The sequence below is a fragment of the Triturus cristatus genome, chromosome 10 (assembly GCF_964204655.1).
Source record: "Triturus cristatus chromosome 10, aTriCri1.1, whole genome shotgun sequence".
In the NCBI taxonomy this organism is placed as follows: domain Eukaryota; kingdom Metazoa; phylum Chordata; class Amphibia; order Caudata; family Salamandridae; genus Triturus; species Triturus cristatus.
In genome coordinates, this window is record NC_140593.1 from 837,941,408 (window position 1) to 837,968,882 (window position 27,475).

The 27,475-nt window shown below is 45.2% G+C and overlaps 1 protein-coding gene across 2 annotated transcripts in view; it reads left to right on the top strand.

The window, feature by feature from the left end:
• Window positions 1–1,272: 1,272 nt before the first annotated feature.
• Window positions 1,273–27,475, top strand: part of CREBBP (CREB binding lysine acetyltransferase) — a 1,382,831-nt gene continuing 1,356,628 nt past the window's right edge. For both annotated transcript variants that reach the window (XM_085628465.1, XM_085628466.1), the window contains exon 1: window positions 1,273–2,622. In XM_085628465.1, coding sequence (XP_085484591.1) covers window positions 2,538–2,622 — 85 coding nt within the window. In that variant the 5' untranslated portion in view covers window positions 1,273–2,537. The remainder of the gene's footprint in view (window positions 2,623–27,475) is intronic.

Consider the following 27,475-nt stretch of genomic DNA (forward strand, 5'->3'; position numbering starts at 1 on the left):
ATTATAAAATTACCAAAATTATTATTTTGCTTGGTTCCCTCTGTTTGCCTGTACCGACGTTCACACACGCAGGGAAGCGTTTTTGTGAGCCAGGGGGTTGTTTTTGTGTTTTGTTCAAAATTGAGGCATGTCCATAAATGTCACATAAATTATATTTACTGTAAAATACTTGCTGAGTTTATTTAAATAATCTTTGCTGCTGACGCTTCTCATGGCACCGCATGTTCTTATGTATCCAAGTGCATTTTGTCTTCCCCTCACAAGATGCTTGTTAAATGCCTAGCATGTCAGAACACCACCCGAAATAGTTTTTTTTGTAAACGTGTTAAAAAAACTATTCACATCTACGCCAATAGTTCTAAGTCTCATTTTCTAGATGATCACTCCACTGCAAACAAAATAACATAAGTAAACAAGCATTGGCATAGCCAATAGGTCTCGCCTTTGGGACCTTATAAGTGTTTAGCCATGCAACAATTGATGTTGTTGCACCAAGGATATTGCGCTGCATAACTAAATACTTATAAGGTCCCAAAAGCGAGACATATTGGCTATGCCAATGCTTGTTAATTGTTATGGCTTGTTCGGCTGGAAACAAACATTGATTGATTGAAATGCGGTGGCAAATAGTTAAGTCACTAAAATTGTTGTGCAAGAACTGCCAGGTCAGTGAGTAACGACAGAAATGTTGCGCTCAGTCTATAGTGGCCTAACTTACTAGACCTATTGACGTTTTACAATTACTCTAGCACCGGAGAATCTATCCCGAAGCCTTCAAATCACAGTTCTCGAAACACTTGTGGCTAATCCACGTTCATTGGCAGGCAACACCACAAAACTTGCAAGACTGCTGCACCAAGTCGCAGGACTAGAGATAAGAACATCAAGATGAACGAGATCTGAACATCCGCATTACAATAGTTTCGTTTTCAGTTCAGCACTTAGGGAGTTCTGGCGGTAAACTTACAGCTTAATCACTATTGTTAACTAAAGTAAGTATCCGTCAGGAAATTATTTAGTTCCAATCTGATAAATGCATTAAAATTGCATTTGGTGAATCTTTATCGTTAGGCTTACTCATTTTTTTTAACTTTGAATTGTAGTATTAAAACTCAATCAAATTAATATTTGAACATTCCATTTTAAAATCTATGTTCGGAGAGAAGACTAATTTCAGGGACGGTATTGCAGGGAATGACAGCTAGCACAACACCAATATGAAAGACGAACTGACTATTATTAACTCGTTGCGCGCTCCCGTCTACGTGCTGCGTAAGGACGTGAGCGAACCCGTTTTACCGTGCGTACGCTAGCCCCTTTCCATCACCCCTTCCACCCTCTACCCCCTTTCTGTACGTGCGTGACGCTGTGCGCGAGCTCCCTCTCCCTTGTCAGAGAGAGGCATACGGAGGGAGAGAGAGAAAAAAACTTTTTTTTTCTAATTGAGGAATCAACAGCCGCCATCTTGTGAACGCCGGAGCCGGGGAGCGGGTGACGGGCGAACCGGGATAGGGAGCGGCAAGCGTCAGCGCCTGGAGCCTTGAGGAGAGGCGAGTCCTGCGGCGACTGGCCGATCCCAGAGAGTGGGGCCAGGGACGGAGACCGTAGGGGTGGAGGGACGTACGGGGACCGGCCTGGGCATTGTCCTACCGTGTCACCGCTGCGGGTGGAGATGGGGGCCACTACAGGGCATGGAACAGTAGGAAATGCATATAATGGCATTCACATTTTCGATTAAAAAAATAAAACCAATAGAACATCTGGAGCCATGTAAAAAAATGCACATTAAGGGAAACAAAATATAGTTATATATATTGTCTTCTATTTTGTTTCTGAACGTTTCAGTGTAGATGCTGCATTTGTCCAGAAGGGGCGCCCGAGGCTGATAATGGCCTCGGAAGGGACCAGAGAGGGGGCAGTGTAGGGCTCATTCCATATACACCTTTGGGCTCCTGCTCCCTTCTGGGGGCGGGGCTTGAAGGGTGGAGAAGATGTGCTGAGTAGGGTCAAGGCCCCACCTCATTACAGATTCCTATACAGGTGACGAGGAGGAGCGAAGCCCAGTCTGCCGAAACAGAGGGGGCGTACCCCCCACATTTATATTTATTCTATATTTAATGACCGGTATATATTTAAATTAAGATAGTTAACCTGTTCTTGGTGGGAGTGTGGCAGGGCAGCGTTCCAGGGTGTCCGATCTACTATCCCCTCCACCCGCCCCTTACTGGGGTCTCTGTCCCCTAGGCCCGGGGTGGGTGGGGGGTGCCAGGGGTGGGTGGAGGTTAAAGGGCTCCTCCCTACAGCTCGGAGCATCTCGCATTTGACAGACTTATCCATGGTGAATACTGGAGCTTCTTCGTTCTCTACGTACTTGGGAAATCGAACATTGACATTTGGAGTCCGTGGTAGTCTTTGAAGGAATTCCGGCATTTTTTTTGGATCTTGTTTTTTTTTGTGTGTGTGTGTCGATTGGATATTTTTTGGGAAAGCCTTGGCGAGAAGAAAACGACGCAAAGGGACTTTTCAGAACGGATAAAATGGCTGAGAACCTGTTGGATGGACCGCCCAACCCTAAAAGGGCCAAGCTGAACTCTCCCGGCTTCTCCGCCAGTGACAGCACAGGTAGGACGTGGGAACGAGGCATGCTTGTCATTCTGGGACTTTATCGGTGCGCTTGCATTCAGTTTTTGGCGTGGTTAGAGGTGTGAGCTAAGCAGGTTGTGTGAATATGTAAAGGTCGGCCTACTGTACGTAGGACTTGCATATGTATTCAAGAGCTGTATTCGAACTGGTTGTCATGAAACCAAGCTAGTGTCAAAGATTGGAATGAAAGGGTAGACGTTATTCTGAGTACCATACTAACTGGAAGACATGGAATCCAAGGTGTGTGTGTGAGACACCTACATTTGGGAAGACGAGAGGCAGGTCTTAAATAGCACGGTCAATGGAACCTGACATGGGCCTGCGGATAATACTAGTTGCATTGTCAGCTGGTTGAGAGGGATGTGACCAGAAACTAGTGGGAGCGGCTGGGGCAGGTACTAGAAACCTGATACCTATTGAGCTCTGTTCGATGATATATTCAATGACAACAGGCGACTGGGATTGATGGTTCGCAGCCAAAGCAGTAGCTCACCTCTTGTCCAGAAATGTAATTAAGACATGACTTGTGCCATAGGACAGAGAAACCGTCCAATATGAATTAAAAAAAAACATACCACTTACAAAAAACTGTGTTCTATATCTAAAACTCGTTTGCAAGTAACTGCTGCACCTAAAATTACACTTTTAACAGTGAGAATCGGGGGTTGATCTTTGAGTAGGCTCAGATCATAAGGATTGATATTCGAACGTGCACTATTGGAGTACATATATGTTTTTAAAACGGAGGCTGCATGAATGGCATTTGATAGCTAGGCCATCCGAGCGAAATTATAGCAGACCCTCCATAGTATGGGTAGCGGGATGGTGTCTTAACATAAGATGCATGGGATGGTTTTTGGAAAACGTTTGAGAACATTGAATGCACAAATGGGTTTTAAACATTTGATTGTTTGGCGCCTATTGCATGTAATGGAAGTAGGGCTGGAACATCATACCAAACTACTGGAGAAATGCAGTACAAGGTTGACCTGCGACTCTTGAAGATAAACCGGTGGCTTTTTGCTGTATCAGCCGTTTTCGGTTTCTGATTCGAAGATGCGTTTTAGCAGCACTCATTTCGGACCATTGTGATTTTGTTGCTTGAATGCATCTTATGCCATAGTTTTCTTTGATATGTTGTAGTTTTTTAATACAGTTAAATGATGACAGTTTACAGTGAATACTAATGCAGCTTCTGCGCTAAAAGTAGTCGGATGTTTGACAGTCTCTTTAACGATGGATTTACGGATCAATCCTTTTATTAGAGCCTATTGACGTGCACATATACACTTGGGTACGACAACTTACTGGCACAGATCCATCAATGTTTACCCTAGAGTGAGAAGGACTGATGAAGAGTTAATGGTGTAAACTGCCCCTATACACTACAGCGCCATATAACCCGCAGTTACGTTTCTGACAAGCTAATGAACCTCAAACTCTCGCTTTGCGTAGTGTATTTTGGCTTAGCGAATAGGGCTGGGCCCCTGAACACCTTAAGAAGGACTTTACCTACATCGAATCAATAATTCTCTCCACCCTTAAATAGTTGAGGAAAGTTAATTCCCTAAAATCGTTTGCCATGGAATCAAGTCAAGGCTTCCACAGTGTGCTAAACTCTGACCCACTTTCATCTAGTGACTGAAATTATTTCGAGGTCTGGTATTTCCCACACCCCTAATAACCAGGCCCTATGATCCAATGTTACTGTAGAGCAGCGCGGCTCTTAACGTTTTGACTTCTAGGGACTTCCACAGAATCTTCACTGGAACCCGAGGACACCAGCCTAAAACATCTAGAATTTAAGCCTCAAAAACAAATCGCAGAAATAAATGTAAAATGAATAGCTACACAAATTATGAAATAATTTAAATTCACAAACAAAAAAATAAAACATTTGAAATTTTACTTCCAATGGGAAGGTTGGAGTTTTTCAAAAGTTAGTTTAATTTCTGAATAATGACGTGATATGCTTGACTCAAGCATGTCACTTACTTACTTTGTCCTTTTTTTGGTTTTTTTTTGTTTTTGTTCTGATTGCATGTTCAATTTTTTTTGTCAACGATTACCAGAGGTTCAGTTGAGGCCACAAAGCGGCCGTACCACATTCTGTTTGTTTTACTTGTGCTAAACCCACATATCGGCCTAAGGATACCAATTTATTAATTTCTAGCATCCAATTTCAAACTCTTTCACAGAATATTTAAAATCCGCAATTTTACATTTTGCTTATTTATTTATATATACTTTATTAATCTTCTAACATTATTTCATTTTGTAAACCGTCACCTCATGGATCCCGAGGGGTCCACGGACCATAGGTTACGAACCACTGCTCTAGAGCCCAAGGTGATATGATCAAGGGCTTTGCTGAACATCAGAGTACTGTGATCAGACGAACCCTGGGTGAATGCAATGGCTGTGTTCTTTTCTCCCACTCCTAGTATAACGAATGATGGGAGTCTAGGAAGTTTGGTGGAAAACATAGTTTGTGCCTTGAAACGCAGTTTTACAATAACATTTAAGCTTTGGGCAGTCTCGTGTTAGGTGAATTTAGGTTCCTGTGCATCTGCATTTTCTCCAACACGCTTTATTTCTTGGATTTATCTCATTTATACAACTTCTCTGGCTTATATTACCAGTTTTGCAGTGTGCTCCATTCCTCCCCGTCACTGTCTTTCCAGTCTCTGACTGCCACGGCCTTTGACCTGGAGTTTTGCCTAATAGGGAGAGTGTGTGAGTCATAAGTGTGTATATACACCAGACCTAAATTGTTTATAGTTTGTTTTTGTAAACAACCATTTCTCGAAAGGAGGCAATTGTGGCAGTTTGGATTGATTTATGTGTTATCCAGTGTCTAATTTGCAAATCTCAATTGTTTCCTCTCCCCCAGGCCACAATCTAGCTTAATTTTGTCGAATTATCTGAATCTTTGACAAAGGAGTCCCATAGTCTCTTCAAACTGGTGTTAGACCTGGAATCATTGGGGTGGCTTTCCCCTGTATCTTTGCCTTTGCCTCAGCCTCCTGTTATTTTGCTGTGTGTTGGACTTCGTTTTTGCTGGTCTAGATGCTTTGGGCACTTTGCCACTGCTGTTCAGTGCCAACGTGAAAGTGCTCCCTCTGTAAATTGATGTTATGGATTGGTGATTCCATGATTGTCATATTTGATTTACTGGTAATTCCATAGTACAGTTCACTGTGTGTGCCCAGGGCCTGTACATCAAATGCTGCTAGTGGGTCTGCAGCACTGATTGTGCCACCCACATGAACAGCCTGTAAACGAAACTCAGACATTCCACTGCAGTGTCTGTGCGCAGTTTGGTACTGCCATGTCGACCTGTCAAGTGACTTGCCAGGCCCTAACCATCCCTTTTCTTACATGTGAGTCACCCATAATGTAGGCCCAAGGTACCCCTGTGGGCAGGGTATTTGAAAGGTAGGACATGTCCTGATGTGTGTGGCATGTCCTGATAGTGAAATGCTGCCAATTTCGTTTTTTCACTATTGAAAGGCTATCTGCACCATAGGATATAATCAGAGTTTGTTTATAACATCTTATTACTTCCCATTGGGACAAGATGGGAAGATACAGTTTAGTATGCCTGAACTCAGAATATAAAGATGCATCTTTTAGTAAGAATGATTTATACAAAGTAGGTATTTTCTTGGTTAGCCACCCTGTGTGCCTCTGCTAGGTTTGTGTATTGACTGTCTGGCTTTGGATGGACAGGGGCTGGCAATGTGCATACTGTTCAGACAGCCACTTGAGGGGTTGAGGTGTGTCTTGCCATTCCAGGGTGAGTCATGGCTGGGCTGACTAGACCTGGGCTGCATTCAGAGTAGGGGGAGGGGAGATTTATTTCACACCTGACTGCACATGGTCTGCTTTGGACAATGCTGTCTCCATCTCCAGCCAGGGAGCTGCACCAGAGAGGACAGAACTAGTTTTGGCTGGGCAAAGAGCTTCTCTGCCACCAGAGAACAAAGGCATTTGGGCTATAAATGTTGCAGCCCAGACCCCTGAACTCTAGACTGCTTCTGGAATTTATTTATTTAAAGTTTTTTGTATAGCGCCAACATGACCCAAGTGAGTATCGGGGCGCTTTACATATGGTTGAGGAAGACAGCTGAGGGAGAAAAGTAAAAGTAGGGCAAGATACAACAAGAACAACAAGCATTGGCATATCCAATAGGTCTCGCCTTTGGGACCTTTTATAAGTGTTTAGCTATGCAACAGTTGCATAACTAAATACTTATAAGGTCCCAAAAGTGAGACCTATTGGCTATGCCAAGAGGCCGTGCAGCCGGCAAAGTGATCGTGATCAAACTTCAAAGCGGCCGTGAAAGTAAATCGCGGTAAAGCGCGGCACTCGCACCCACGTACATGCTCTGTAGCTCTAGGCTGGCCTGGTAGCACTTTTTGGAGCCCTCTCAGTAAGTCTCGCCAGACCAGCGTATGCGCTGGGTCAGGCGAGACCTAAAAATGACATTATGGCGGACATAGGAAGAAAGCTGAGGGGAAAAAGTAAGGCAAGTTATGGTAGGTGACAATGGGTCGCAAGCAATGACGTGTGATAGGTAGAACAGGTAAACAAGATAAAGGCAAGAGGAGAAAAGCTTCTAGTTCTGTGCATTGTTCATTAGTAGAGCTTTAACCTCCCTTTTGAAGGCAAGTGTTGAGGGAATCAGTCTTGTTTCCACTGGTAAGGAGTTCCGAATTCTTGGGGCAATGCCAGAGAATGTACGATTGTAGGTTTTAAGCTTTTTGAATTTCTTTGGCTCAATCAGCAGTATGCTGGTGCTCCTTGAGGGCCGGGTGCCACTAGAGTTTCAGCTTATTTGTCAGGTAGAGAGGGGTATTGAAGTGTAGTGCTCTGAGTCATACAAGCAATCGTTAGCTGGATCCTTGCCTCAAAAGGAAGCCGGTTGAGCGATTTCAGGTCCGGCGAGATGTGGTTGGTGGTCTTGGAACCCGTGATGAATCTAGTAGCAACATTTAGAGATGCTCTGTTGAAGGCTAAACTGAGTTTCGGCAGGCTGCATAGAGTAGCACTGCTGTATTCTAATCTAGAGATGACTAGAGCTTGTACCGCCGATTTGAAGTCTTCTTGGGGAAGGTAGGGTTTGAGTTCTCTTAGGATGCTCAGTGGAAAGTTTGCTCCTTTGGTAGATGCTCTTATCTTGCATGTTAAGGTTCTTATCTAGCACAACTCTCGGTGATTTCGTGGAGTCAATGATGTGTGGTGCGCAGTTGAGAGCGGTGAGGTTACATAGGTATTTCACAACAGTGGGTTTTGCCTAGTTGGTGAAATGAGGAGGAATTCTGTTTTGAGGGCGTTAAGTTTGAGATGGTTGGAGGTTAGCCAGTTTAGGGATTTGAGTAGGAGTCCGTTGAGTGACTTGATGTCTTCGGGCGAGGATATTTTCATGGAAAGTTGGGTGTAATCCGCATACATGTGATATTGGATGTTGGATGCTTTGAGGATTACAGTCAGTGCTTCCATGAAAAGGTTAAAGAGCGTGGGGGAGAGTGAGGACCCTTGGGGGACACCCAGAATGCAGGGAGTGGGGTTGGATAGAGTCTGATTGGATTTGACTCTTTATGTTCTGTTGTTGAGGAAAGAGGCAAACCATTTAAGGACCGTGCCAGAGAGCCCCATCCTGCGTTCCAAGAGGTTGAGTAGATTGTCATGTTTGACAGTGTCGAATGCAGATGAGCAATTGAGAAGAATTAATAGGCAAGCTTCATTCTGGTCAAGCAAAGTGAGAGCGTTGTCCACTATGAGTGATGGCCGTTTCGGTGCTGTGGCCAGTGCGGAAGCCCGATTGGTATTGGTTGAGAAGCTGGAATTGCTCAATGTGTTTGCGCAGTTGTTCATGTACACATTTCTCTAGTAGTTTTGCAAGGGTAGGGATGTTTGTGATTGGTCTGTAGATATTCAAGTCTTCAGGGTCAGCCAAGGGTTGTTTGAGAATAGGGAGCACAATGCCAGCCTTCAGGCAGTCCGTGGTTTCTCCCCTTGAAGAAGAGGCGTTGATGATCTTGGACCAGAGCGGAACTCGGAACTGGTGATCCTATCATTTCTTTAAGGAAGTTGGGGGGGGGGGGGGGGGGTCATTGAAGTGATTTGAGGGTTTCAGAGTCAAGAGTATGTTGAGGATGGCAATGTTATTGAGGGGTGTGAATTGACTCCAAGAGGCATAGTTTTTGGTGGAGAGACCGTGAGGCGTGGGAAGGGGGGTGGGTAAAGAGGAGACAGGAGAGGGTGAGAGTTCGAGCGAGGCAAACTTTAGATCGGATTCGATCTTATTTGCCTTTTCGAGGAAGAAGTTAGCATCAGCATCGCAGTTTGGCTGAGGGCGAGAGATGTGCTGAGATTGGATAGAGGTGTTGTTGGATTGTATTTTAATCAGCTCAAATAGCCATTTCGGGTAATTTTTGGCTTTGTCAAGTTGGGCTTTGAAGAAGGTAACTTTCGCAGTTCAAATTAGTTTGTATCTACTTCTTTTTAGTCTTAGAGTTTTTAGAAGATCAGTGGATTGAGTGAATCTCCAGGTGCGTTCAGCTAGTCTTAGGTTGCGTCTGTCAGCATTTAGGCTATCATTGAAGCATGGTTTGGAGTCTTTGATGGGTATTCTTTTTAGTTGAAGGGGGCCGTTGCATTCAGGACAGACATCATGGCATTATAGTGCTCAGTGAGTTCGTGAACATCGTTCATGTTTGCAGGCGGTGGTAGGGAGAAATTGCAGCGAGATATGAGCTCATTTACGCTTGTATTAAGGAGCGATCTTTTCCACTGTTATAGTTTGTGGTGTTGCACTTTTGGAGTTCCACCTTTCAAGGATAGGTAAGTTGATATAGTGATGGTCCGACCAGTCACAAGGACGAATAGATTCCAGATGGATGGAGTTGGAGTTGTAGATGATTAGATCTAGGGTCAAGCCTAAGTTGTGTGTGGGACTGTCACAGAATTGAGTCAGGTAGAGGTCACTTAGGAAGTTTTTGAGAGTGTTAACCGCCTGATCATGCGGGTCTGTATTGTAGTTCCTATATCCCTGATAGGCTCTGCGCATTGGAATAACATACACTATAGCTTTGACATAGGTCTAAGGTCAGTATGTCTCTATCGAGTATATTAAACTTAATTACTTGTGTGTGACAGCTAACTCATAGGTCACTAGAAACTTCTTGAATATACAAGAAGGGATTAGTCTCTGACAACCGCATAAACATGACAACTTTGTTTCCCTTTAGAATCGGAACAGTCTCAGAATTGTAGAAACAATAGATAAGTTTCACTCAATCGTGCATGCTTCGTTTCTACAGAGTTGCACAGAAATAGAGACAGGCGTTTCAATAAAAGGGTTTATTGAACAGTCTTATTTCTCATGCAAGAGATATGAATTGCTACAATCGTAAGACAGACTGCGAAGTACAATATGTACGAGGTTAGCAGTAAGATAAAATAATACTGCAATAGCATGGTTTGTAGCTATGACATATATTAATCAAAATACATACATAAATAACATATGCTAAAATGTGATACTTATCTGATGCTTCTAAATTGTTCTACCCCAGTGTACCTAACCTAAGTGCAGTACGAGGTTTGAAGTAGGTGCCATTTCTAAAGTATAGCTAGCTATATCTTAGTTTAGCCAAGAGTTGCCAAAAGTTTCTCTAAGTTCTAGTCAGCTCCATACCTTAGAATGAGATAGGTTGGAATCTCTTTTCTGGACTCGATAGTCTAACCCCCCGCAAGAGAAGTCAGAGAGCACTGGAGCTGGATTCTCTGCGAGGAGGATGGCAGCGTCAGGTCAGTGCATCAGGCTGGAACTTGATCTCCTTCCGAACCGCATAGTCTGGGTTGGATCGAATCCTCCGGGAACCGCAGTTTGCCCGGGCAAGTGCTGGTATATTTATACCTTGAAGGTGTCTAGGAATGCCAGTATTGACGTAAAAGTCAGGCAGAGGAACATCCTGAATGAACCCCTAAGGAATAGATGTTCATGCATACTTAATGAATTCTTGGTGAAATCAATATTCAAGCTGAGGGAAGTTCCTAAAGGCTTAAGGGTCTTGTTTTCCAAGAATTCGTTGTGACGTGGATGGACGGATGTAGGTGAACATGCCTGTATTTGGTTTGTACGGACAATGTCTAAATAAGGGCCGGATTTCTATGTCCAAATATGGGCAATGTGAATTGTACCTACATGAGGGCATAAATTGGGAAACCTATGTACAAATCTAAATCTGCACACAACACCGACTCCAGTTTCGTATGAACGACGTTACTAAATCCTAAATGTTCTAAACATATCTTAAAACAGAGTATCGCATGGGTTTGCTAAAATAAGCTAAAAACATATCTAAAACATATTAGTTCTAAAAATAAATTACAAAACCATTGCTATGTATAAAGTGTTGTACATATTAAAGGCAATGTTCCATTCTAGGCATAGGATCACATTGGAATGCTAAATGAATGAACCAAAATATATACATGTGATGAAATGGCTCGCAAATACAGTAGAAACAAGCATTTACAATGCAATGGTCTCGGCATTGTTAAAGTTAGAGCTATTGGCATTGCTCACGACATTATTTTTGTTTGTTTTTGTTTTTTACAATGTCAATAGCTTAATCTGTCAAATGCGAGACCTATTGCATTTGCACCCACACACAGAGCCACATACACAAAGCCACCCACACACAGAGAGATGTACCCTCTACCCTCCTGCAGCATTTATGCCCCGCCCTTATTACATTCTTATATTATAACTAGATGAAAATGGAAGGCAGGTGAACACAAAGCTTTGCTGCAAACAAAGAAGCTATAACAAAATGAGCGCGAGACAAAGCACTTGCAAATGGCCTCCACAGCCTTCTTTTAGTTTCAGTGACTGCTGTGCAGTAAAAAGGAGGGATTCCAAACAAAATAGGCATGTAGGAGACCGCTAGCTGAATAAAAAGCCACCCATGGAGGCATAAACTTAAGCATACAATACATACGAGTTTGAAACTTAAGCATGGACTACATACGAGCATCAACTGAAGCAAAAAACACATAACCTTGGAAGTAAGAGGCAGATCCATTAACTACTGTGCCGCAGTAACTCATGCCTGAATTACCAAACGGAAAGGAGCAAGCAGAAGGTTATTAACTGCAAACAAGAACTCCGTGTTATAACCAATTTTATTATTAATATTATTATTTTTTTTTTGCCATATTGTTTACTGAGATTCGTCTATACACAGGATGCTGAACCCCCACTGAGGCTTAAGCCTCGTTCCTACACCAGGGTTAGTGTCTCCGTCTTCTCCCTTGAGGAATTATAATATTAGAATTTCCAAGACTACGGGTGTGGGATTTACATGCGCCTAATTTGACCCAAGATCAAGTGGCTTTAAGATATCACTTGAAGGTAAGACTGTTACATTCAGTATTGTGCCTCTTGGAAACCGCAGGTGCCTCCTACACAAGACATAAATAAACAGATTGAGACTCATGCCCGAGGGTAAGTCAATCCCCATATTACAGAGCGCTGGCATTCCATGGTAAAAACTATTGTAAATTAAGAAAAATGATTTCACAGCGGTTTCGAACCTGTGACCTAAAGATCACTGTTTTTCTCCGACAACCCTCCCCTCTACCAACTGAGCTATTGTAGGTGCTGGGGGAATGTGGTGAGCGTGGGAAAACCTTAGAGACGTTCACCACCAACAAACAAAGGAAACTTGCACGGAGATACAGAAACAAGCAAGCGGGGGGAGCGGCAGTATTCACAAACCGCTCACCGACTACAACTGCAACAGAATTGCACGGGAAATGCATAAACATGCAGCCAAAAGCGACGGGAGCGGGAAAACTCAAAATCCGCTCACCGACCGCAACTATTTCCGAGGACTGAATAAACATGCACCAAAACCGAAGGTCGGGAGTTAGATGCCCAAACCAACGATGCTAACATAGCAGGCAAAGCATTGAAGCGAGTGGGGCGGGTGCGGACATACTTATAAACCCGCCCGAGAGTGAAAGCAGAGATGGCATGCATACTGCGGAGAGAGCGGGACCACTTGAAACCGGCTCCCCGCCATCGGATCAAATACCGCAGGCAAAAGCATACAAGTGAGCTGAAGCGGGCAAACTTACAAACCCGCACGCCGCCTGAGACATGTAACCTGCGAATCGAGCACAGCTAAAAGGACGCGACTGGGCCGTGGTGGCTCTCTCCAGCCCTCACGGTTGCCAGCTAAAATCACCAAGCGGGTGAACGGCTTTTCGCGGAGTGCCAGACCTCCGGACAGGAACCACAAATGCTGTTGCACTCGCAGGCCCCGTCCACAGCCAGGCGGACACTGCCTTAGTTCCCGGTTGCCGCGGGCATCGCAGCGACTCAGCTAAGCCCAGGTGTTCTTGGCGTCAGCCTCGCGCAGGGGGGCACGAACCAGCGGGGTGGGCACCATGCGAGTCTACAGCGTGTCTTGCTCATGCTGCCTGCACACGCCAGTAGGCTCTCTGATTGGTTGACAAGGTCCACCAATCACAGTGCTTATTTGGTAGTTGCCAACCAATCAGAGAGCCGACTGGCGCGTGTAGGCAGCGTGAGCAAGACATGCAGTAGACTCGCTGTCTTATGGGCGTGTAGTAAAAAAGACACGCCCAGAGAAAGAATCGAAAAAACACGCCCATGAATCCGAAAAGGACGGGGCATGTTTGGAGAGACCAACCTCTTCTCCAATGGCTGACCAGCATTTAAGAGGCCAGCCAATGGAGAAGAGGAGAGAAGAGAGGCGGGCTCAAGCCCCTCTTCTCCAAGTCATTAAATCTCGCGAGCCAGACTGCGCAAGCGCAGCCTTCGCTAGCCGAGACCTAAAAAGGGGCGAAATCCATTTCATATCAGGTTACACAAGTCAAATTGTTATTCATGACAAGGTGGCATACTGTCCCTGGAAGTGTTATCAAAGAATTCTGTTCTCTATGAATAGTTCTACAATAAGCAGATTACTGTGCTAAAAAATGAAAAATACAATTTTGGGCTGGGGAAATGAGTAAAAAAAATATATTCATCGAAAAAGTTCCAAAGTCAGTATTGCGTTTGAAAAAGAATGAAGGCCAAATTCAGATTCTCTCCAGAACCCTGTGTGCCTGAATTAAAAGTCAGTGTGTGGGGATGGAAAAAACATAAAATTCTCTAATCCTGTTGACAAGTCGTCTACCGTTGTGGGTGAGAGTTGGAATATCTTGTGTAGAAGATCAACAGCACGTAGATGTGAACTATCGCCTTCAACATGGGAAGCATCAGCAATGTCCGGATTGGATGTTACCTGCGCGCCTGGTGTTTCCTCTCGTACCTCAGCAGTAGCATGTTGCGTCTGTGAGATCTCAATGAATGCTGCCATCCGGATTGGTAGCCGCTGGGGACAACACATAGCATGGGCCGTTATCGGGTCCAGCAGAGTATCGATATCCATAGACATGACTGATGGGAGTGTCAGACAAATGTCCAGCACGCATTCTTCACCGCATAGCAGGCAGCGTAGAACAGGTAAGATGCAATCTTACCAGATTGGTCTGAATGACAGAAACCAAGTGGTGTTTAATTCTCGTAGACGAGGTAAACCCAGAATTGGGACGATGCGCTCATGACATATCATCTCCAATAGAGGTCTTTCCATGGTGAACATGGTGTCTCTGGTGATTTGGCTTGCCATATCGTAGCAGTAGGAGCAAAAATAGTATTCCTGCAACGAGTCCTAAAAGGAGCGGCAGTCCACCAAACACAGAGTGCACGCAGTTTGGAAAAATTCAGAGGACTGCTTGAAAAGGTGCTAACAGTCCTACACACACGTTCTTAAATACATGTACAATACCGCTCGTATCGGACATGTTTAAGATACGACCTAACATTTCTGAGGAATGCACAGGGCAGTTTGTATACAAAAGGGTATGTATCTCTGCAGAAGTCCTTGCGACTTGGAGATCATAGGTTTCTTTGGCAGATGTCAAAGGCACAGTTTTTTGCAAAAGAATGGCTTTCATTCTGCTTAGAGTATCAATTCGTATAGAAGAGATATTCAATGAAGGCCATAAAGGCGACTCCCTGACTATGTCTATTTGAGGAAACAAGACTTGCATACAGCAAGTGACCCTGGATAAAACAGTTACTAGCTATGAGATACCTGGCAGCGTGCCACAGCAGCTGTGATCATTCAACATAATGTAACTCCTATTTGAAAGTTGACCAAAGATTGGATTAATCACTGCTGCCGGTGAACCGTGCAGGTGGCAGGATAAGTTTGTAGTGGAACCGTCACAGGCCCCGTGTAAGTTAATACCCTGACAAAGGGGAGAACTGCTTAGTGCGTGTTCAGTTTTCACCGCTAAGAAACACTTCACGTCCCCCACTCCAACATCTATGCGTGTAAGGTAAATCCCAGGATGTCTTGATGTATTCTTTACCCAACCTTTCATATTTGCCTGCTGGTATAATTTTCAGACAATACTGAAAATGGAAAGTCGTAACAGGCAGAGTAATCTTGCCATGTATGATCCACTCGGTAGCTGTTTTTCTGCCACTGTGAATGGTAATTTCTCCAGTTTTTCAATGCTCAGCACCGTATAGTCTGCTCCCCTTTGTGCCAGTTTGATCTGTCTATCAGTGAGATTGAATTCTGAAAACAGTGACGTAGTATTGATTAAACGCCAAGGGACATAATCAGAACTCAGGTTTTGAAGCGTTCAGCCTAATAGCATGATAGAACGTAGCTGTGACTGACCATGTTGCAACATGACCAAGTCTTGTTCCATGATGTCTATGACAGAGGATACAATGCTGTCCAAAAATCCTGGACAACAGTCGTTAACCCATTGTCTACTACAGAGAAAGATTTCTCTAAATTAATACGATCAATTTCTCTGCTTGGGTGACCTTCCATGCTTCATTATAAGCAGCGTAGATACCGGCATATATGAAACGTTTTTGACGCGGTTTTCTTGGTCCTAGTATGATATCCCTAAGGTCTGCGCCTTCTTGAAGTAAAGTTAAGTGTTGTTTTACATCCTCTTGTGTAGCTTTCTGTAGCCAATCAAGGCAAAGTTTCCCTACACTGTAAGTTGTTACTACCCCCGGATGCTGTCTTTGGACATAAAGTGGGTCTGGCCTATGAAAGGTAAAACTTTGTGTCTTGTTCAGTAATCTATCTTGACAGTTGTTTGTCTCTAAGGGTCAGAGCATCCATTTTTTCCATTCAGGATCTGTTCTTTTATTTTTCAAAACAGTATGTACGTCGACCTCCCCCTGTGTAGTGCTTTCACTTGTAGGTGCAGGTATAGACGGAGTGTTCATGTCTTTTATCTAGGCTATTCCAATGCATGATGTTTGTTGGACAGTGTCGTTCAAAAACATAATTTGCTCAGGGATGATACAGGCTCTAAACAAAGCTTCTATTCCCTGTACTTGCCAATCTTTAGTACCCCAGACAGTTTTTGTCTCAATGTTGTCTTTGCAAAAGTTGTAACCCTGTCAAGACAGTTGGGCAATAAAGGCTGTAGAATAAATCTGTTTGGTATTCGTTAACGTACTTTTCATTCCTGTCTTATTGACCTTCTTAAAGTAAAATGTCTCTGTATTCGAGATATTAAACCCTGAAAAATATGGAAATTTAATATAAATGTGGAATCTTCAAAAGCTCCGACAGGCCAAAAAAATGTCTCATTCGGATTTGTCCCAAACTATACCATCCGGTATAGGAATCGCTGTGATGTTCACTGCTGACAAGTGTCTTGCTTCACAATTGGATAATTTGTGTGGCTGGAGAAGTAAGTTCACTCTTTTACTTGCTGTGTCCATTTGAATATATCTTCCATTAATCAGCATACCTGGAGTTATTTCCAGAGCTAACCATAGTAGAAAGAAGAATATTCCTAAAACAATCCATGGTGAAACCAGATAAGTCTTTTTAAGTAGATGAAAAAAGTCTGTTGCTTGTTCTTTGAAAGTTCTTTGTTCTGGCGTCGTTTCAGGCTCGCTGGGATCCTCCGAAAACGTATCAAAGTTCATGAAATAGCCAGAAGCAGTTCTGTCAATGGTTGGAATTGCATCCATATTTGATGAAATTGCTGGAACCAGTTGATCACTTGTTACTTCGTTGTAAATAGGTGTATCTGGACGAACTGTTATTTGGGTCTCAAGAGGTACAAGGTCCATAGCATTGTTGCTTAGTCCTCTATTTCTTACTGTCGAATCTTCAAAGGTGATGAGTTTCTCAGTTTGAACCACTTGGATTGTAGCCAGAGGAGTGCGTCTGCTACATTGGCGGAGTCCACTTGGCTTACTGTTCAGTATCGGCCACATAGTGTGGTTTGATCAGGTTGATGGACACACATCTTTTCTCCTTTTTACCAGCAAGGGCGGCAAAAGTACTGTTCTTGATCCGTGGATTGCTAAGACGGGGACTGGTTGTCTGTAAGAAGGCCCAAATTCCTTCTTGACCGCGATCTTTTCTCTGACTATATCCCCAAGCTTTAGGATCCAGACAGGCCTTGCTGGGACGGCCGGATTTTTCTCAGTGGTGGTTGGCTTCAGGACCACGTTGCTTTGTTGCGTTCAAAGTTCACTTAAGTCCTGTAAAACAGCCAAACGATCTTTGATATCAAATTGTTTGTTTTCCACCACTGTGCCTTTCATATCTAAGTCCGGAACCAACATTCTAGTCCCAAACAGGACCTCCTATGGAGTGACACCCCCTAGAGCACTTCTTGGCAAGTTGTTTATTGCGCGCTGAGCCCCATATAAATGTTTGACCCACCCATCACCTAAATCTAATACCCTAGCTGTTATAGTCTGCTTTATGTCCCGTTTTTTTCTTTCCACAACAGAATTTCCCTCAGGATGGAATGGTGAAGAATACTGCAATGCTACGCCCAGACTGGCCATGGCTTCTTTGTAAGCCCTAGAGCTAAACGCAGGACCCTGGTCAGAATGTAGTGTGCCTGTTGCGTATGCGCCGACAAAGACTCTCAAATCTTTTATAACATTTCGAGCGTCAGCCGAGCGCTGAGGCCTCATCCATAAGAACCTAGAGCACGAAACCGCTGCGACCATGATATATTTATAGTTCCCCATCCCTTTGCAAGGGACCGCAGTGGTCCAGGTAAACACAAGCTAATGGTTTATCTGAAATTAACGGGCATCTGCGCAGGACGTTTCACAGTAGAGACTTTCATCTTCTGGCATATCTCAGTCCAAAACATAATTTCTAGTCTGTTTCCTAATGCCGGGCCACCAGTACCTTTGCTTAATAATGCTACTGTGGCGGAAACACCTGCATGGGCAGAGGCGAGCCCTTCATGTGCTGCTAGGATTAGCCCTAGTCTACGTTCCATGTTTGGAATTGCTCTATCCCCCACTCCAGGGATTCGAGCAAACGGAACATTGTTCGCATCAATTATGTAAGAGTATTTGAGTGGAAACTTATTAGGTAATGCCGCACCGCTGCCTTTGCTTGATGCATTGACAGCCAGCATTATTTCACGGTCTATTTTAGTTTTTGAACGAGTGATTGCAGCTACGGAAGTCGTTTGCACAGTCCCTTTTGCGGATTCATCAGCCAATGAATTCCCTTCAACATGAACGCCATCACGTTGATGACTCAGCGTGTGTAGTACGTGAGTTTTCTGTAGTCTGTTTCGGAACTGAACTACTTGTTCCCAAAGCAACTTGTGCTTAATTGTGCCACCTTTTGTATCCCTGAAACCATTTTGAATCCAATTCTGTAAATATTCATTGTAAGATTGAACACAGTAAAAAGAATCGCACACTATCGGTGTGGGGAATTAGCGATCTGTATTTTCAAGTGCCATCTTGAATGCTTGTAGCTCAGCTCGCTGAGCTGTACATTCGCCTAGAGATTGCGTTTTTGTGACCATTGGTCTGAATTTGCCATCTCGCATGCAAACTTTAACGATAGCACACACTGCACTGTAAGCTTGTTTACTCTCCGTAGCGGGTTGTGCAGATCCGTCAGTATAAATTATAAATTTGTACTGGTCAAGAGGGAGAATTTCAGTAGGCAGAGGACATTCATGTTCATATTGCAGGAATGCTTGTGTTTTTAAATATGGATCAAAAACGTATTCATCATCAGTTACAGCAAGAGAATTAACCCATTGTATCCATCTCGGATGTAAAGCCTTTGCATTTGGAATGCTAGCCTTTGGAACTGCCTCTAGGGCTGGTACAGGAGTCACAACCATAATGCGTTTCCCCTGTGCTAGGGCTCTTTCTTTTGCTACAGCGGTCTGAACTGCTGTCAGAATTTTTTCTGTAGAAGTGAATTTCACTTCTGCTTGTGTATACAAGTGGGATTTGTATGCAATTGGTACTTTCTCACCTTCGGTAAAAGTTAAGTAGGTGAATCTGCATTGACCGGGAATTATTCGGCTCACTAAGTTACGTATGTTTTACGCGTGTTTGCAAGTGTTTGGTTGCTAACATATCTGTTTGGAGTGAACGCAAAATTTCTGTGTGTTTTTGTGTCCAATGTGTGATTTTAAAATCAGGTTTGATTAATTCGTAGAGAGGTTTAACCCTTTTTGCGTAATTTAATATGCAAGTACTTCCAAAATTCAGGAAACCTAGAATCGACTGTAAATTTTTCAGCGTTTTTGGCGGTTGGAGCAGCGCACACTTTTCTAAATAGTTGGCTGCCAGGCTTTTGCCTTCACTTGATAGTTCATATCCTAGGAAAAGCACGTTGAGGTGGATAATTCTTGACTTTTTATAGTTGAATTTGTAACCTTCTGAGGCGAAGCGCAATATTATGGTGCTCACCCTGTTCAAGTGCCTATCCAGGTCATCGTCTGTCAGATATATATCATCGACCTATGACCATGCCTCGTCATCATAAGTTTGTAGTAACTCTATTACCCTTGCAGAGAATAACCCTGGGCTATTTTTGAATCCCTGGGGCAGTCGACAAAATTGACGCTGGGTCCCCATTATTGAGAAAGCGGTCAAATATCTGCTTTCTGGTGCAATATTTTGACAAAAGAAACCATTTGAAATGTCTAATGTGGTTTTATATTTTTTACGCACAATGTTATTCATTAATGCTGTACTGTGTGCATTTTGCACTGCAAATGTTTTGCAACAAGAATTTAAGTGTCCGTAATCCAAAACTAGACGATATGTGTTGTCTGGTTTGGAGACAGGAAACAAAGGATTGTTCATGAGGTGCATGTTTCAATCACCCCCTGATATTCAAGTTGATCTAAAATATCCCCGACCTAGCTTCTTGCTTAACTGGGTACTGCCTTTGTGCAGGCGGGTTTTTTTTATTTAAAACTGGAGTTTATGGTGAGGTGAGTCCTCATCTCATCCTACATGATTTTTATACAGTGCTGGGGGCTACTGCCCATTTCCTGGCAAATGTATATTTTAAATGAACTGGAATATAGTTGGAGAAGGCAGGCATAATGATGTCCTCGCCATGTGGGCACTCCCTGACAAACTCTGGTGGCCAGTCCTGTTCTGCTAGAAGTATATCCTAACCCTTTGAAAGGTGCTCCCAAAAGAGTGCTTTCACTTTTCTTGGTATGTCTCCCTCCATCCGGAGTGTTATTTCATATAACCTATGTGGAGAGTAACCCTGGTGTCTACAGCCTCAACTTGTATGTCTTCATTCAAGTCCACTGTCTCCAGAAGTCCCTTCAGGTTCTGGCGAGCTATTGAAACTTCTGCTGCACTGTCCAGCATGGTCTGGGCCCATTCTCCGTGACGATATCGGAAGGGTACGAGAGGAACGTGTATCATTATCTTGATATCTGTCAGGTTTTCTGAAATTATCCCTATTCCTAAGGTTGTACCTCCTTTCAGAGGGCTCCTTCTGTGGAGGAGACCTACCTCGGGAATGAGAACGCTTCTCTTTGAAATTCTGTTTGCTATTTTCCCACTTCTTTTTAGAAGAGGTAGGAGTGTTTTTAGGAAAGACCTTATCAGGACATTCAGACAGTTGTGGTTTAATTGTATATTTCTATTAGCTTTTGTATGTTATTAAGTAATTCCTCGCCTGACATTGATTCAATGTCAGCGTCGGGTGTGTGTAGCCAGCTAAAATCGGGCCATGTTGCTCCTTGTCTACCTAGTGGACCGAGCCTGGTAATGTGATTGTAATGTTTTAGGGCGCCGTTAAACCAGAGCTCATGCTCCTGGTATGCGAGTGGAATTTCAATATCCTCGAAAGGAGTATATTCCTCTGGTGGTTCATCTTCTTTGTAGAAGTGAAACAAGTGTGTTACTGGATTTGATTCTGGGAATACTATCCATGAATAGAATACCTCTGTCTGGTGAGATTAATGTGCCTCTATCACAAAAACTGCTCTACCATCTCTTGGTGTTAGGCCATGTTTTATAAGTTTTAGAGTGATGGCTCTCCTTAAATTTGGTGGGATGTGTATAACACCCGCTTCGTTTTCATTAAAACCTGTAACGTCAGCCGCAGCTGTACCGTTTTCAATGACATCACCACCGTGATTGGACATTGTTTAAATGAAAATTACAAAGCAAGTTTCAAGGAAACAAAGATAAGGTGCACAGTATTTTGGAACACACTATCGTTCAACGTTGAACAAAACCAAACAGCCAATACATAGGACTTTCGTCCTACTCGGCTATGGCGGATATTATCCCTACCTACTCCAGACGTCTTATGGAGTTTTATCAGTAGGGGTCTCTGAGAAAAGCACGACTGTGTTACTTCAGTATCTAGCGTTAAATTAGTGCCTTACCAAACCGTTGGGCGCCATGTAGTGTAGTTCCTGATAGGCTCTGCGCATTGGAATAACATACACTATAGATTTGACATAGTACTAAGGTCAGTATGTCTCTATCGAGTGTATATATAATTGAATTACTTGTGTGTGCCAGCTAACTCAGAGGTCACTAGAAACTTCTCGAATATACAAGAAGGGATTAGTGTCTGACAATCACATAAACATGACAACTTTGTTTCCCTTTAGAATCGGAACAGTCTCAGAATCGTGGAAACAATAGATAAGTTTCACTCCGTCAATCGTGCATGCTTCGTTTCTACAGAGTTGCACAGAAATAGAGAGACGGGCGTTTCAATAAAAGGGTTTATTGAACAGTTTTATTTCTCATGCAAGAGATATGAATTGCTACTATTGTAAGACAGACTGCAAAGTACAATATGTACGAGGTTAGTAGTAAGATAAAATAATACTGCAATAGCATGGTTTGTAGCTATGACATATATTAATCAAAATACATACATAAATAACATATGCTAAAATGTGATACTCATCTGATGCTTATAAATTGTTCTACCCCAGTGTCCCCAACCTAAGTGTAGTACGAGGTTTGAAGTAGGTTCCATTTCTAAAGTATAGCTAGCCATATCTTAGTTCAGCCAAAGTTGCCAAAAGTTTCTCTAAGTTCTAGTCCGCTCCTTACCTTAGAATGAGAGAGGTTGGAATCTCTTTTCTGGACTTGATAGTCGACCCCCCCCGCAAGGTAAGTCGGAGAGCACTGGAGCTGGATTCTCTGCGAGGAGGATGACCGCGTCGGGTCAGTGCATCAGGCTGGAGCTCTATCTCCTTCCGAACTTGCTGTGGCGAACCGCATAGTCTGGGTTGGATCGAATTCTCCGGGAACCGCAATTTGCCAGGGCAACTGCTGGTATATTTATACCTTGAAGGTGTCTAGGAATGCCAGTATTGACGTAAAAGTTGGGCAGAGGAACGTCATGAATGAACCCCTAAGCAATAGATGTTCATGTATACTTAATGAGTTCTTGGAGAAATCCATATTCAAGCTGAGGGAAATTCCTAAAGGCTTGAGGGTCTGGTTTTCCAAGAATTCGTTGTGACGTGGATGGACGGATGTGGCTGACCATGCCTGTATTTGGTTTGTATGGACAATGTCTAAATAAGGGCCGGATTTCTATGTCCAAATAAGGGCAATGTGAATTGTACCTATATAAGGGCATAAATCGGGAAACCTATATGTGGAATCTAAATCTGCACACAACAGCTCATAACAGTGGCGATTGAAGTCACCATGGAAGATCTGGGGGCAGTGTCGGCCCAGGTTGGAGGAAATTGTTTACATAGTTTGTTCAATTAGAGGGAGGGTATCTCCTGGGGGGTGGTAGAAGATGTGCAGGCTGCATCAGGGTCTGTGTGTGCTAGTGATGTCTATGCATAAGTATTCACAGTATGAGAGATCAACTGAAGGGGACTGTTTTGCTGACAGAGTTGCGGTAGATACAGGCTATGCCACCTCCCGTTTTCTTAACTCGGTCGAGTCGTATAATGTTGTGGCTGGGCAGGACTAGAATGTCAAGGATGGGGCCTGAGGAGTCAGTGAGCCAAGTTGCAGTGAGGATAAGGAGGTCAAGTTCTTGGGCAAGGGTGAGATCTGCAAGGTCTGTGGCATGTTTCACCACTGATCTACAGTTAAGTAACCTGCATTTCAGGTGAGATTTTGGGCAGTGAGTGCGGGCTACGTAGTGGGGATCTGCATGAGGTTATTAATGTTTAAGGCATTGGCGTCGAGTCTGGGCGCTCTGAGGGTTGGGTATGATGCTTTGGATGGCTTCTGTGTTGCCATTCTTTGTATAGGTCGAGCTAGGGGCATTTAATGGAGCTGTTTGTGAGATTCTAGAAGGGACTGAGATGGACGTATACCGAGAGTTGTAAGCACGGAGGAGGGAGAGAATATCTGGATCTGAAAATTGATTTTTGGATCTGGCGGGTCTAGATGGGGCGTTAGGGTAGGGAGTGGTATTCAGATTCTGGACTGCGGGTTTCGGCTGCATCATATGCGGGATCTCCTGTGAAGTCTTGTTGTAAGAGAGATCAAGGGCCAGCTCCTCTGTGGACTTAATGAGATTTTGAATGACGGTTATGAGAATTAGAGGTTCCTGGTTTATTTCCTTGAGCTTAGCAGCAGCATCTGAATGTGGATTATGGTTAATGTGGAGGGGAGGAGGAGGGTTGATCAATGGGGAGGGGGCAGGGGAACGAAGGGGAGGGGGGAAATCCGCTGAGGGAGAGTTCCCTCTCTGATGTACGGGAGAGCAAGGTGAGTGGGTGCTGGAAGGGAGGTTAGGGGAAGGGAGGTTAGCTGACTTCCTGGTGAAGAGTGGGTGAGCCAGCTGTCGAGTAAGGGAATTATGTTGGATAGAGCTAGTGGGCGAGGGAATGGGAGAGGTGTCAGAGAGGTGGTCGGAGCAAGGGATAATAACTGCTCCAGAATTACCGGCATGTGGTTGGTTAGGCCGGGGCACGGTGGGTGAGTTTGAGGAGCCTAGGTTTGGTGGAGCTATGGTCTTGTGTGTGTGTTCGAGGTATGTGGGGCAGTCCTCAAGTGGTTATGGCCCATTGGAGAGGGATCAGGGTGGTCCTGAGACGGGGTAAGGGGAAGCACATTCCTAGAGTGAATAGGGTGTCGCTAGTGTCCAACGATCTTTTAAGGAGGGCAAATCTGTCATCAAAGATGTCCAGGTTGTGACCAGTGGCCTGAATTAGTATAGTCCAATTATTGTAGATGGATATAGTAGCTTTTGCTCTAAATGTGGGAAGCGTCATAGCCAAGAGTCTAAGACCGCGAGGAAACTTTTTGTCCGAGGCGATTCTGAGTAAAGAGTGGAACGCCGATCTCCACTGAGCTCTTCTTTTAGTATAAAAGATCAGGTCGCTAGTAATGGCACCTTTTTTTGGACAGAAGGAGGGGTCAGAGATTAGGGTTTATGTGCTCGCTGTGAGTGGTCTGTGTTTCAAAGATTTAGTTGCATTTTTGGAGAGGTTGGTCGGATAGTTAATTGTCTAGCTATTAGTGACAAACTTTTCTATTCTGAAGTCCATTCTGCACTTAGCAAGGGCGGTCATAATGGATAGAGCTTAGGAATGTCGGTATAGCTGAGAGGTCGGAGTGAACAGGATTCCAGTGTGTACTCCTCCCTGAGGGTGTGGCTTGCGGATGCACCGTTGTTCAGGCGCGGTCATTTTAGCTAATTCAAGTTGTGAGGTAACACATGGTTGTGCCTTCATGATATCACACTGTTGGAGCTCAGCGGGAGAGAACGGTCTATTAATATGGCCTGCGGTTGCACCTTGTTGGACCCGGCCTCGTAGAATGGCCCGACGGGCCCCCGCACCACCGAAACCTGGTACCTGCAGCCCCAAGCACACGGCCCAGCCGACCCTCCCCACCAGGACACACGCACCGACCCGGACATCCCCGTCCATGGCCTCTCCCCTTTCGGCCACCCCGGGCCCGCGTGCCCACTTCATGCACCAAGATGGCCGCCCGGCCCCAGCGCGACCCGGGCCTAGAGGCGCCACTCCGGCTGGAGGACATCACGCTTCCAGGGGATGAGAGAGGGAGGAGCAGTTTCTATCGCACCTCTGAACTCCCCTGGGACGATGGGTTTCGATCGGCCCTCCGGCCTCCCTGAGGGCTGGCTCCGTGCCTGCTGGGTGTCTGGGACTCCTCCCGACCCGGCCCTGAAAGGATCAAAAGACAATAGCAGGAAATCCCGACAAGCGACCCCCAGGTGACAAGACCCCTGCCTGCACAGACTCCGGACATCAAAGAGGGGTCGACCTATAACAAGGGGTGCTCTGGGTCTGTCCGGAGATTCGGCGCTGGAACAACAAGAGCCTGCCGACGTGGTCGCGGCTCCTGAAACTTGGACCCTCCTGAGCCCTGCTGAGTGACTCGCGGCTCCCTGAAGATCGTAAGACCTCCGAACTTGTACCTGAGCCTGCTGAGTGACTCGCGGCTCCCTGAAGATCATAAGACCTCCGAACTTGTACCTGAGCCTGCTGAGTGACTCGCGGCTCCCTGAAGATCGTAAGACCTCCGAACTTGTGCCTGAGCCTGCTGAGTGACTCGCGGCTCCTTGAAGCTCGTAAGACCTCTGAACCTGTACCTGAGCCCGCTGAGTGACTCGCGGCTCCAACAGACTCTCACGGTCCCGCCGGACCCCGACTACAACAACGTATCCCCCAGCTCGAGGATTGTGAGCTGTGCGCCGGATACGTCCCTGCCTTGAACCTTTACCAGAGACTGTCCCGCTACCCCCTACCCCTTCCGAGACTCATTGAGCCCGTGCTCACCTTGTACATATTTGCAGTGATAACCTACTTGATAAAGATTGATTTCTAAGAATACCCGGTGTGGTCACTCTGTGTCGTGTGGTGCCAGAAGTACGATCCTAGATACGAGATTCTTCCCCCTGGGGAGTCTCCCGCCAGTGCCCGGCTACGATACTTCGAGGGTGGGTCTCAGGGTAGTCAGAACCCCTTCCAGGCTCCTCTGAGGTCGCCATCTAACACACCTTTCGTCAGGGAGCGGCGATTATAGCAATTATCACACAAAGGTATCATATTAGCAATTTTCTAACAAGGTTATCCAAAATCAAGTTGTGGGATAACACATGGTCATGTATTCATGATATCCAAGAAGTTGGGACTCAACGGGAGCTCAGCAGGAAGATGAGGTCTACTTGGAGGTCATATGGCCTGCGGTTGCGACTTTGGTCAGGGAGCGGCCATTTTAGCACATTTTCTCACAAAGTTATCGTCTTAGCAATTTTCTAACAAAGTTAACATAATGTTGGAGCTCAACAGGAGAGTGATGTCTCCACGAAGGTCTTAGAGTCAGCGGCTGCACTTGTGATCAGGGAGCCACCCTTTAAGAGAGTTCAGGGTTATGCTGTATCTGGGTCATGAGCTCGGGCCCGTTATAGTAGTGTTCAGGATTAAGTGGTACTGGGGTCATAAAATCGGCCAAGCTATAACAATGATGAGCAGGGAGCGGCCATTTTAGAGAGAGAGTTTAGGATTTTGCGGTATTGGGGTCATGCAATCAGACTTGTTGTTATAGTGAGGAGCAGGGGGCGGACATTCTTATGATTTCAGGATTGAGAAGAAACGGGGACATGAAATCGATCCTGAGTATTACACTGGGCACTTACCCCAACGTCCGCGTGTAGTGGGAATTCAAAAAATGTAGCTAACAAGTTCAGGACGCCAGAGGAGAGCGAGAACAGGCAGCTCTCAACGTCGGATGTGCGTGATCCGTGGTCCCCTCAGCAGCCGGAGGCGGGAGCAGCCGCGGGCACAACAGGCTTCGAGCCGATGCCTTCGAGCCACGAGGAATCTCTCCGCAGCGGCCGGAACACGCCATGGGGCTGGGGGCTCAAAAGACACGTAAGCACAACGGAGCAGAGGGAAAAACAGAGTACGTTGCGTCGCGGGAGATCCGGGTGACAATCTACATCATCAGAGTTGAGAACCATGGCAATCTCTCATGTTGAGGTCGTTCTCGAGGACTCCGCTCGTGGTGGTGGTGGTGGTGGGGGGGGGGGGTGGGGAAGAGTTGCTAGAGCCAAAGCAAGATCGATGGAAGAGACCAGATGCGGTCTCCGGTGTGCTGCGGTAGGCCAAGCCACACCCACCCCCAGTGGCGGAACGATCGCCGGCAGCAGCGTCGCGGGAGGGGAAGGGGGCTAGAGAGCATGAGGTAGAGGGGGATCCGATGCAGACCAGGGCACAGGGCAACGCACCCAAGGACTGCGGCAGAATTCGGCTGCGGCTGTCACCGGGTTGCAGAGACTAGCAGGGAGACATCCCTGCTCGTCAGCGGGCTTAGTCTGAAGCAGAAGCAGTCAAGAAGCAGTCAGTCCTGGATGTAGGGCCGCTCTGACCCAGTCGCACTGGGGAGAACCACGGGAATTCTAGAGGAACCTCTGCCAAGGAGAAGTGCTGGGAAAATCTGAAGGAGAGAAGTACTGCCCC